A 12,405-nucleotide genomic window follows, 5' to 3' on the forward strand; every position below is an offset into this window, starting at 1 on the left:
TTGGGTTGCATTTAATTTGGCTTCCATTTGATTTTCATGTTCTATTTCTTGTTCTGATGCCTCTGAACTAAAAGCTACCAATTGGCAGTAGTTTTGTGTTTCTAACTGTTATATAAAGCAAGCAAACAAACAAAAGTAAAATATTTTTAGGAAGCAGCGAGCGTTTTACATCACATATATCATTTTTGTTTTTCAGATTATCTTTATCACAATATTCTTTTACTAGGGATATGCACCATAACTGAAATATCTGTGAATGTTTTCCTTAATACAAAGCAAATGTAGCATTTTAGTATGTTTTGTAATGTAGTGATTAATCTGACTTTTGTGATGTCAACGGAATTTGGTTCTTTAATACTTGGCTGTGGGATCAGCCTTCTTTAACATTTTTATTAGTGACCTTGACACAAGGCAGTAGTAGAATGATGAAATCTTCAGGTGATATGGGGTTGTGAGATGTCATCAGTACACAGAAGGAGTAAATTAACGTTGGAAGAAATGAAGGATATTGATAACATTTGATAAAGGGTCACATAGGGTCACATGTATACTGTGATTGTGGGGCTGCACCACCACAAACCAATAACAAGAATTTTTGTTAGAAATTTTTCAACTGGAGAAAAGAAAAAGGAGAGATACTTGAGAGTTGAAGGAGGAGAATGAGCTATTGTCATGAGGTAGTGTTGAATAAGGCATGTGCAAGGAAACGATTTGTGAAGAGAGCTAGTGGGCACTGTACTGGTAAGGCCACCCTGGGAATCAGCTTGCATCCTGCTCAGCCTTGGCTGGGCACTGAGCTAGGTGCTCACCACTCACAGCTGTGCTGGTGAGAGGTGGTCAGCCTTCCCCACTGCTCCATTTTTTGTTTCTTCAGTGCATGCTGATTCTGCAAATCCTACTGGGGACAGGAGGAGCTGGAACGTGCTCCCCTTAGAAAGGGCTTCAGGGGTGTGTGAGGTATTGGAGCTAAGCATCTCCTCAGGAGATTTTCTGTCTCCAATGTTTAAGTTGCTTCCAGCACTGCTAGAGAGAAAATTATTGCTTAACTAGCTATTCCAGCAATGGTCAAAGCTCCTGCCTTTCCATGTGTAATGTAATATCTTTCTTCCTACAATGTGCTTATTCCAGTACATTTCAAGGACAAGGTTCAATTCAAGAACACAAATCCAAATTATGACATCAAACAAGAACAACTCTTTTTCAGTGATATGTTAACTGTGGAGCAAGTTAGAGCACAGAAATTAGAAATGGTGTTTCTGAGCACTTGGAAGGTGATTTTCAGAGAATTAACAAGGAATGCACCCTTATTTTGTAGGCTTATTATGCAGTGCTATGTTGTGATATCTTAGGAGGTTGTCTATTCTGGTTCCACATGCACATTAGTACATCTACATGTACTTAGGCAGAAACTGGGTTTCTCTAAATGTTAGGTTCCTGAAGTACTGGAATTTTTGTGTACTAGTGTCAAGAAAAGAATATTCACTAGAATTATAAAGTTACACATTTTGAACTTTTGAAATGGTGTATATATATAACTTTATTCTTGACCAAACACTGTAACGGGACATGAGTAGTGGGTTAAATAGCAACTAGTCCTGTTTGGTTATTTGGATGACAGCTGGAGTGGCAGGGGAAGAGGAGGTATTGTGTATTTCTATTGATGGAAGCAAACACCCACAAAAGAAACAGAGGTGACTTCAGCATGTAAAGGAGCCTGGCTTTTACCTGTCTGTCATATAAGTGTCTGTAGTTGATGCACAGAAGGGAAGGACACTGAGGTGGCTGTTGAAAACAGGTGACACATCATGTCCAAGCTACAGGGCAGGTCTACTTCATAACCCCTGTCCCAGCCCGTGGGCTGGAAAGGGCTAAACAAAACCAGGTTGTCCAAGGATCTGTGCACGGCACATAAACTCACCTCTTCTGAGTGACTCTAGTTCCAGCCCCACTGTAGCACAGAGCTGTCACTTTTGGCAGTGAGCATCAATGACTTACATCTACTTACCTTTGCAAGCCTTCGAGTAATATGCAACACTGTGTCAGGTATTACCAACTGTATAGCAAACACTCCTGACCTGATTGTATTTTAGAATTTAAATTTAGCAGTCTCAAAAAGCTGCTTTACTATTCCTGGGTCACTGATAACCCTAGTGTGAAAGTATCCAAATTGCACACCTGTGTGTACTTCTGCGCTTCCCAAATAGTGACTCAGGCTTCTCTTTCAAACAGTACAATTAGTGTTTCTTTCAGGAAATATACGTTTCCTCTGGTGCTTATGCAATAATTCCAGTCCTCTGCTTCTTTGGATTGCAGATGCATAAAAATAAAGAAAATGTATTGACACACTTCTATGCAGGAAAGAAAACTGTGAAACCTAAGAGGGATTCTTTAATATATCAACCATGAGCTGGCAAATACATCAGCCGTGAACTGGCTGCTATTCATGACTGTATATGTGACAGCTTCACACATATTCAAGCCAGCAGTATTGCCAGTGATTGATGTGTACTGCAATGAACAGAATTTGGGACCAGCATTCTGGTCATAATGTGAGTGCTGCACATGTCAAGTGATTTATTATTATTTTGTATTATTTATTTTCAGATATTTTTCAGCTCCTGTTTCTCTGTTTTCCTAAGCAAAATAGCTAAGCACAACTGATGCAGCAGACAGACATGGTTGTCACTCTTCTCACTGTTCAAGGCACTAGTACTTTGAATAATACCCCAGTTATTCTCTGTTACTGCTCTGGCACTCGGTGGAGAGAATCGTTGTTGGATGAAGGAAGGAGGAGGGGTTGCTGCCTGCTTTCTCTCTTTGCTGTGCTGTGATCTTTGGCGGGGTTCTTTGGTCTGGGGAAAAGGGAAGTAATGGAGCCAAAGACACATCAGCCTGAGGTATTTGATGCATAATAAGGGATTGTTTAGTCCTGTCTGTATTTACACTTGCACTGCTACTGTTGAGCATGTATACCCTACTTGTGATTAAATCCCTGTTTCTTGAAAAACAGTGGGCCTTTGTGCAAAATATATTCACATATTTTAAAAAAGTGCAGAGCTGGTGGTTTAAAAGACTACTTTTCAGGTACCCTTCCTGAAGGAGGTTCAGGAGATGTTAGGCTTCCTCTTAAAAACAGAGAAGATGGACAGAGCCTGAGTCCCAGTCTCAGAAGTCAGTAAAATATTAAAACCTGCTGGATTTGCCATCTGTACATCCTTATCTGTATTTTTGTTTCTCATCTAGCCTAATAAGTACTATTTGGCTTAAATATATCTTTCAGAATGACATCCGGACTTGCCTGAAGACATCGAGTAATGGAGAATTCACCACTTTTCTTAGTTAATTAATGGAAAGGAGTAGTTGATGAAAGACTGATTTATTCACTGGTTCAGTTGCAGCTGGATAATTTATTGCCTGTGGTTGATGTGAAAAAGCATTGACTTTTTTTTTTTTTTTTTAAAGGAACAAGAAAGGGGTAACTTGATTTGGTAAATACTAGAATTTTAATAGTATTTACTATCTAAGGTAAACTAGAATTCCTAATACATGGTAGTTACTTTTACAGAGATGAAAAGCAGAAGTAAACCATCGTGGCTGGTAAGTCAGTTTTAGAATATTTGTATATTATCAGAGAAATAAGCAAGCATCAGGCAATTTTATTTGGTGGTGAGCCTGAAAAAATCCCAACCCCAGAATGCTTAGCCTCATGTTATACTAAGTTTACATAGGTACCACATCACATGGAGTGTGAAGTGTTGGATATGTTCACCTTGGTATTACAGCCACAGGTAAAAGGAATTCTTGTTTATCCCTTTATATTCTATTAAATCTATTTCCATGAGCATGTGGTATTTTTTTGCTTCAGGATCAAGCTACTATTGATATTTGTGAGTATTTTTTCAGTTAATACTTGACTATAAAGTTTTCATTGCTTCTGTTTAAGTGTTTGTTTTAAGAATGACTAGTATTTTTTTTTTTTGTAACTTTGCAGAGTACAGATGCCAATTCAAATGTGAGGAAAAGAACGAATGCCACAGTACAGTCAGAAGCTGATGGTGGGAGCCGAATTGACACAAGGCACAGCTCCATTCAGACTCCCTCTGTAGCTCAGGGGTCTTCTGACATTACACCCCACTCTCTTTCTGCATCAAGTCCCAACCCTTTCACACGCATCAATGCATCAGAGACATTATCTTCTGCAAGAGCTACCCCTCCAGCTCCTCCTTCTACCCCGATTTTAACTGGATTTGTATCCCAGCATGCCACAGCTGGATCCCCTTCCATTCAGCACTTGCTTGGATCTAGACTGGAGCAGATTCAGACCACCACACCTAATACGTTAGGAGCATCTGCAAAACCATCGGCTGTCACACCACCTGCTCCCCCTGCCTCCCACTCTGGCACTAGTAAGATAGACAAATATGCACGCATTTTATTTCCTGTTACCTTTGGAGCATTTAACATGGTCTACTGGGTGGTGTATCTATCCAAGGATACCATGGAAAAATCAGAAAGTCTAATGTAGTTTTGCTGCTATGTAGTAGTTCCTAAATTATACTCACATTTGATGCAGAGTTTCTTCTTTTGAAACTATTTAAAAAAGTCAATAATTCTTATTTATAAAAGCTGTGTGCTACTTTCCCATTGTAAAGGCTGGAGTTACTGGGGATAATTAGTTAAGTCCTTCCAGAGTAATAGGTAACAGAATTGTCTTCCTCCCTTCAGCTAGCAGTAAACCATCACTCTCTTCAGACAGACTGCTTGCCTTTGGGAGGAACATGCAGAGGGAAAAAATCAAAGGCAGAGGTGCACAACTGTGCAGTGGAACACATCTTGACTGCTAGGAATTATGCATGCTGATTACCACAGAACCCTGCGGCACTTAGCACTGCTGTCTGGACACAGCATTGCATTCTTTGAGTGCAAGGCCTATGTCCTGAATGTTTTGACAGTACTTGCTAGAAAAGGACTTTCCCTGCTAGATTAAAATTGGCAGAATGGGGGAAAAATGAGCAGTGGAACAAGAAAACGGAGTCCAGCCTGGGAGAGTGCAACTCCAGAAAAGTTATGCAAAGGAGTTGTAGAGCTCCATATATTTTTACTAAGCATTATTTTGCATTGCGACCTGGGAAATTCTCACTTAAAATAGGAATGAATTAACCTTATAAAATCTGAAATCTGATGTAATTCTCAAAATTGGAGTTTTTTGTTTGGTAAGGTGATTTTAAATGTGATTCTTCTAAACTTTGCTGACCAGCTTGAGTGGATTTATTCCTAAATTACGTCTGTTGTGGTAGAAGGCAACCAGGCCCACAGTGTTCAACTGTTTGAATTTTGTTCTTTCCTTTGGATGCTTTTGAGTTTGTTGTTTTTTGTTTGTTTATTTTTCCATATTTTTCAGTCACACTCCTCTGATTTCCTTTGAACACATCTTTCTTCCCCCTCTTTTATATAATCTTTGTTTCAAGTTAAATTTTCAACAAATTTTGAAGTAGCTTCAGAATCGAGCAAAACACATTTTCCAGTGCTTTGATGAGTGTGGCTATGGCACATCTTTGAGTGAATGCAAGACACCCTTTTGTGAAGGAATGCTGTGACATAAATAAGAAAAGAATGCTTCTTGGCGAAGCAGGGCGGAACACAAGGTATATTTATGGTCAATTTTTTTATGCTATGGCATAGATAGGTGCTTTCTTTATCGGCTCAGTATGCAAGCAGGAAATTACCTGTCTTTATTAAAACAACAAAAATGTGAACAGTTTAAACGTGATAAAAATGTTACCTGCATTGTTCTTTTTACCAGATCGGGTAGAAGATATGCTGGCAATAAATCTAAACATGTTTGCATAGATCCATCTGGCTAGACAAATGGCTACCATTTCTGTACAAATGAAAAATCAAATTCTCATCTGTGATCTTGCCGTGCCTTTGAGGGGTCAGGAAGCAGCTGATTCTCCTTCAAGTAGGCTAATTCTTATCTTCAGTTAATTTGTGTAGCAGATTGATAGCCCATTGTCAAAGTTTTATTCTGGGGGGTAGATAAAGTGAGTGTTGTGGGGTTCTCTGCCCAAGTAGTGGTCAAGTGACTGAGAGACTGATGGAAATCACAAGCTGCTGGGGTGATTGAGGTCATGTATGAGACTGCCCTAAACTGAGCTGGGACAAGAATCACTGTACAGTGACCATATCTCTGTGCCTCTTTCTATCCAAATCTTATAGCTATTTCATAGCTGTGAATCTGACCTACTAGCTTACAGAACTTGGGAGAATGTAAGAAATGTCTTATAGCATGTTGTATGGATTCCAGGCTACTACTTCATGTATAGCATTAGAATGTTTATGATAGGATGCATAGGATTTGGGATGTCTTACATGACTTTATTAAGATGTAGTAATATAAGCAGTTACGTTAATCTTTTTTGTTTACTTAAGTGATATTCTCAAGAGGCTCGGCATGGCCCTTTCCTTTTTGCGATTTTTATCTAGAAGAAGCTTGAGATTACAATACTTCTTGGAAAACCATTACACATGACATAGCACAGAACCAGAAATGGAGAACCCGTGCAGGTTGTCTAGCTGCAGTAGCTTGCATCTTTGGAGGTATCACTAGGACCTGTGACTGTTTCTTCTCTAATTAAGTCACACTATTGCAGATTGTCAGAATAGAAGATATTCTACAAGAGATCATTTGTTTGTTTTGTGAAGCCAGAAGAAACAAAACTAATCCTTTGCCAATTGCTGATTATAATTGCACAAGAGATATATATTTCCTACTATAAAGAACAATGGCTTTGTATGTGTTGAGAACCTAGTGTTTGCTCCAGAAGTTACTGAAGTTATTCTTTGCTTTTCTCTCTGATGCAAATCAGACAGAGCTTTAAACGATTCGTGAGGCATAGCTGTCTCTTCCTTTCCACCCATCCCCCTATACTGCTCATATAATCAGCTTTTTCGGTGCATTGTTCAGTAGGATCAACTGGTTCAGCCTATTTGACCAAGGTCAATCTAAATGTGCTACTTGAATTCATTTGCATGTCCTGTTTCATATTGAAGACTTATAAGGAGGAGAAAAGGATTGCAAAAATTAATAGAATTCCAATTATTAATTTCTATGCTTCCATGCTATAAGAAATTTTTAATCATATCTCAGAACAAATGTTTTTAATCTGTCAATATATTTCTGAATTACCTTCCAACACTTGCATGTTAATATTCAAAATGAGATATAAAAATTCTCATTGAGTCTAGGACTAATTTATTGTACTGTGCTACATTATTGTGTTCCTGTGTATGAAGAAATTATCATAACTAGCTTTCTAAAGCACATAAGGACAATGTAGATAGGAGGTTATTGTTAACAGTGTTTTTTTCATCATATTTAATCTCCTTTTTGAGTGATCAGAAACAGTAAACAGCCTGCAGTATACTCAGAAATACTGTCTGGTTCTGAATGCTGTGTAATTTAGAAGCACAAAAAAAAAGCAAGGCAGGAATATGCTAAATATAGAGGGCCAAATGTTCAACACTGGTAACTAAAATCATAAGGGAGAGTGTTGCAGGTATCATTTCAGTGACCAGATAGGTTACTAGCGATGGTTTTGAGTGAGATGAGCTTTACAGGATTTTTATTTTTTTTTTAATATTGGCTTTGTTGAACTTTTTTTTTTTTTTTTTTTTTTGACAGTAGCACAGTCGTTTAAAACTAGCCAATCGCTTCAGATAGTCATCTTTATAACCAGGAAAGAAAATTGTATAGAGAGCCAAAAAACCTTACCAGGAAGCAGAGATCAGTCTCCACTAACTGCTGTTTCCTCGGAGACATTGTTACCAATAGCAAAACTCCCACAGATTTCAGTGATGCAGCCCCAACCAGTGATGCAGTCATTTGAGAAAACTGATTTAAAACTCGGTTCAAGAAGATTGTCTTCACAGGAGTTGACGTGTATTTCATGGTAAACTGTAAGGCCAAACTGTGTAAGGTCAAATTTATCTCAGCCTGCTATTAAGAATTTTCACTGCAATTTCTAAAGTGATCAAGTCAGGTAAAGAGGCAAACCTAGACCCCAGCCCTCTCAGAGCTCAGCAGTAGAACTGGAGTCTGTCTTTGTCCCTACAGAAGGGACTTGTCTCCATTGAATGGATGTCAGTGGCACATTTCTGAGGTGTTCTGCATTTCTTCTCCCACGTGTTTTTAATTAAAAAGCAGATTTTGTAAATTAAGCCATCCAGTCTACATTACTTTGCAATCAGGCAAGTAGACCATATGATATTTGAATGAAAGTAGCAAATAATTTAATAAGGAATGTGACTAGAGCTCTTCTGTTAACAGGAGCTAAAAGTTACTGATTACAGGGAGTTCAAGCATAGTCTTGGGCATCTCATCATTTTTATGACTTGGGATGGAGTTGGAAAAAAAGAAAATGGGAAAGCCAATTAACTATATGTAATATGATTTAACCAGTTATTTCCAGAGAAAAATGAACTAGCTGTTTTTAATAAATGCAGAATATTTTTTCCTTCAATTTTCTTGCATACCTCCTGTATGTCATTCTGACACAGTGCACCTTATGAGGTAGTGAAGTTTAATGTATGTTGTGTCAGAACATGTATGTACAGTGTATGTACTTTGTGCTGTTGGAAATGGAGGCGAAGGCCAAAGCAGAAGAAAAGAACACATACACGGGTTGTGTAAGAGACATACTGGCCACCTGGGACACTTTCTTGTAGATGCTGCAGGAGATTTTCTAGGAGAATTTTAGCGTTGTTTCTTCTGTAGCACACTCTGTCCCCAAATCCCAATAGCTTCCACTAAAATGGATAGCTGTTGTATGGCTAATAAAGTTATAAATTACAATACAGACAACTGAAAAACACTGCTTTTGGATTTGTTTAATTCTGAAGTTAAAATCATCGATTAAGAAAAATGTCCAATACATTGTTGAGAAAGCTAGGTGACATGTAACATTTAATGATGACATGGATAAAGCCAAGGATGATCAAAGTTTTAGAAGTATTAGAGAACAGCAGAGATATGTGGCAGTAAGTTTGCAAAAGGTCAGTGGAAGGTGGAGGATGGGATGTGCTTCTATGGATGGTCTGACAAACATAAATTAGTACATTAAAAAGTTGGAGGAGCAGAATTGCATAAATAAAATTTCTTAGTGCAAATCCAATGGGTAAAACCAGATGGTTCAGTGGAAGGGAAATTGGGCCTACTTGTTCTCCTGGAAGGAAAAGTGCATCATTTTGGAAGAGTCTGATACACACTAATTTTTATAGTCTTCATTTGTAGGTCTCTACTCAGAAACAAGTTGTAGCTTTTTTTGGTGAATATGAGTGTGGTTGTGCAGTTTCAGCATGTTCTGAGTACCTCAAATTTTGAAAGTAAATTTTTGGCACATTCTAAGCAAGTGTGAGTAGTGAGAAGTTCAGAGCATTCAGAAAAGCTCTCTCTTTGCTAATGTTAATTACTTTGTTCTTAACTGGAGGGAATGAAAAAACAATTATTGTAAGATCGATAGAACTTGTAAACCATACTTTATTTTCATGTGGGTTTGAAAATGTGGTAGGTATCCTTTTCAGAATTGATTAGTTTTACCCTCTATTCCATAACTTAATGCATCTACAGATCTCTCTTACACTTCCTTATTCTTTTTTATATTATTTCACCAGAAAGAGCTTACTTCAAAGCAAACCAGTTACTATCCACTGCAGTTCACTATGTTTTCTGGTCATAAATCTATTTTCTTTCCTTCTTTCCTGAGAAACCAAGAGTGTCATGCCATCTTTAAAATAAAAATAACAGAGAGGGGGGGAAAAAAAAAAAAAGAAAAAAAAAAGAAAAAAAAAGCCTTGGAGACTCCCTTTTTAGAAAAAGCATCCAAACTCCCATCAGCTATAAAATGATCTCTTTAAATAGTAGCATAATTTTAGTATTTAAAAATACTTATGTGATCACAGCCTGGATACATATATATAAAAACATTCAAATAATATGAATTCTCTGAATTGTAACGGAAGCAGGCTCAAGATACACTTGCAAGCAATCTTATTTTGAAAGAGTACCTTTCTGGATGCAAAGCACCATGTGAGGTAAGGATTTATTATTATTATTATTATCTTCTTCACATCTGCATTTTCAAGGAAAAAGATCCTGATGGGAAAAAAAATAATATTGTACTACTGAATTAACCCTCAAGTGGAACAGAGACCTGAGTTGCTCTTGCCGTTGTTGATCTACTTCACCATTTGTGGTCTGTTTTAGTGAATGTTGTATCCACATAGATGGTTCGTTGGCATAAATAAGCATTTAAAGAAATAATCTTTATATGGGAATATGTTTTACTCCTTCGAAAAATCTTAGCTGGAGATTGGGAGAAGAAGCATGTGACTGTATGAAGCACTCAGCTGGACTTGTGAGTTCAATTCATTGCAAAATTAAGTACTGATTTGTCTTGCCTTGTCATCTTGTGCTGGTGGCTCATCTCCATGGTAAGTAAAGATGCATGAGTATGGAGGACTCTGAACTCAAGAACATGTATGAGTGTGTCATTAAAGTGCTTTCAAAGCACTTTCTTAGTAGTTTTTGAACCTCCTTACTATACAGTAACTTCACAGTCTGTTTTACAGTTGCAAGGTTGAAAATCTCCGTGGTAGACTTCACCAGGTCATCAAATGAGTAATATACATCATAATATACTTTAAATCAGTTTTTCTGTATGTACATGCATTTCATTTTTTATTAACTTCAGACAACGCTTTCTAGCACCGGACTGGTGGTGGAGATTGGAGGAGTTTTGGGTAACCAGAGTTCCTGTAGAATTATGTTAAGGCAGCCTTTTATAATGTAGAAGGATGCCTTTGCAGTTCAATGCCAGTACCAAATTCATAGTGGAGATGAATCCACTGCTGCTTAATCCAGGCCTTGAGTACACGAGCCATATTTGAAGGGATCATGGATGGGCACTAGCTTATGTACTACCAGCCTCTGAAGCAGTCTGCACCAGACAGACCACATTATTACATTATTTCCCTACCATAAAACTATCTAACTGTGCTCCTGCCTTCTTCCTGTCTGTGTTGTGTGGTGAGAAGTACTTGTGTGGTCATGGTGAGCTGGCTGAAATAGCTTGTCTAGCTAAAAGCAAGTTTGTCTTTTTTTTTTGTCTTTTTTTTTTTTTTCTTTTTGGTCTTGTCTTTTGGCTGGGTTAGCAAGCAGCTGAATCAGTTCTCTGATCTGTCTCACTGTGCTAGTGCTGGTACAAAGGAGGTGGTGAGGAGGCTGGGATTATATTTTGGGGTAGATTCAAGTTATTGTGAAACCACAGCTGTGGAAACCACCTCTGCCTCCTCTGGCATTAAAGCAGAGGCTCACAGCCTTCCTTGAACCTTAGGTGCCCTATGTGGTCGTTTTTTTTCCTCTACAAAGGTGATTTTGCCAATTGCATCAATGACAGATAATGGACAAAAAATGCATGAAGGCCAGAATTTATGAAAGAGCTTGAGTCAATCAAGTTTTTTAAAGAGAGAGAAAAGGAAGAGAAGGGAAAACATCAGCAAGGATGAAAAATTTAGTTTCTTGCTACCAAGCAGTTATTTTAAGATATGTCCTATTAGAGGTACTAGAGCAGCATCTGGCAGGAAACAGCTTAGAAATAATTATTTCTTTATTATAAGTAAAATGAGAAAGTAATAAAGAAAACAAGTTGCTAATATTTTCTTAGATACATTTATGTTCCATTGAAGTTGTTTTCATTAAAATGCATATTTTCATAGCCAGGAAGAATTAAGAAGCAGAATAGTAAGGGAAAAAGATTGAGTTTTATTAAATATTCCTGCTTCACTCTGATTTAGAAAATTTCTCAACCAAAAATGAAAACAATAACATTCTTTATCTTTTGGGGACTCCAAATATTTCATTTTCAGTAATGAAGCAATTTGAAACTTCTACTGTTTAACTTGATTTATGTTTAAGAGACCAAATAGAGAGATTCCTGCCTCTGGTTTAACTCAATTACAGAAGGAGGGGAAAAAAATCACAACAAAAGCTTTCATTACAGTGACAGCCAGTTTTTGGAAGTGTCACCTCCCTAGAAAATCTAAAGACTTCATATACCTAAATTCATGGGAAGCTTTATAGTGCTGAGCATTTCTGATCATGCGGTCAGTACAACAGCTTGTGGGCTGTGGCTGCATTTATAGTAGTTGGAAAATGTATATCCAATCCAAATGTATATCCTTGGCACATGTATAGCATGGATCCTATGAAAGGAAAAGATGAGTTTGTAACCCATTATTTGGCTGCTTGAGAGCTCTGATGTTGCTGATGTGGGGAAAGGTAGGAACCTGTGGTCAGAAAAGGGATGAAGGAGAGTGAAACTTCCTCTTTTAGAGATGATGCAGATC

The 12,405-nt window shown here is 37.8% G+C and overlaps 1 protein-coding gene across 3 annotated transcripts in view; it reads left to right on the forward strand.

Moving 5' to 3' along the window:
- Positions 1 to 9,810, forward strand: part of GABRA4 (gamma-aminobutyric acid type A receptor subunit alpha4) — a 43,093-nt gene extending 33,283 nt beyond the window's left edge. For all 3 annotated transcript variants that reach the window (XM_035324826.1, XM_035324828.1, XM_035324829.1), the window contains one exon: positions 3,992 to 9,810. In XM_035324826.1, coding sequence (XP_035180717.1) covers positions 3,992 to 4,525 — 534 coding nt within the window. In that variant the 3' untranslated portion in view covers positions 4,526 to 9,810. The remainder of the gene's footprint in view (positions 1 to 3,991) is intronic.
- The last annotated feature ends 2,595 nt before the right edge of the window (positions 9,811 to 12,405 follow it).

The sequence above is a fragment of the Oxyura jamaicensis genome, chromosome 4 (genome assembly GCF_011077185.1).
Source record: "Oxyura jamaicensis isolate SHBP4307 breed ruddy duck chromosome 4, BPBGC_Ojam_1.0, whole genome shotgun sequence".
In the NCBI taxonomy this organism is placed as follows: Eukaryota; Metazoa; Chordata; class Aves; order Anseriformes; family Anatidae; genus Oxyura; species Oxyura jamaicensis.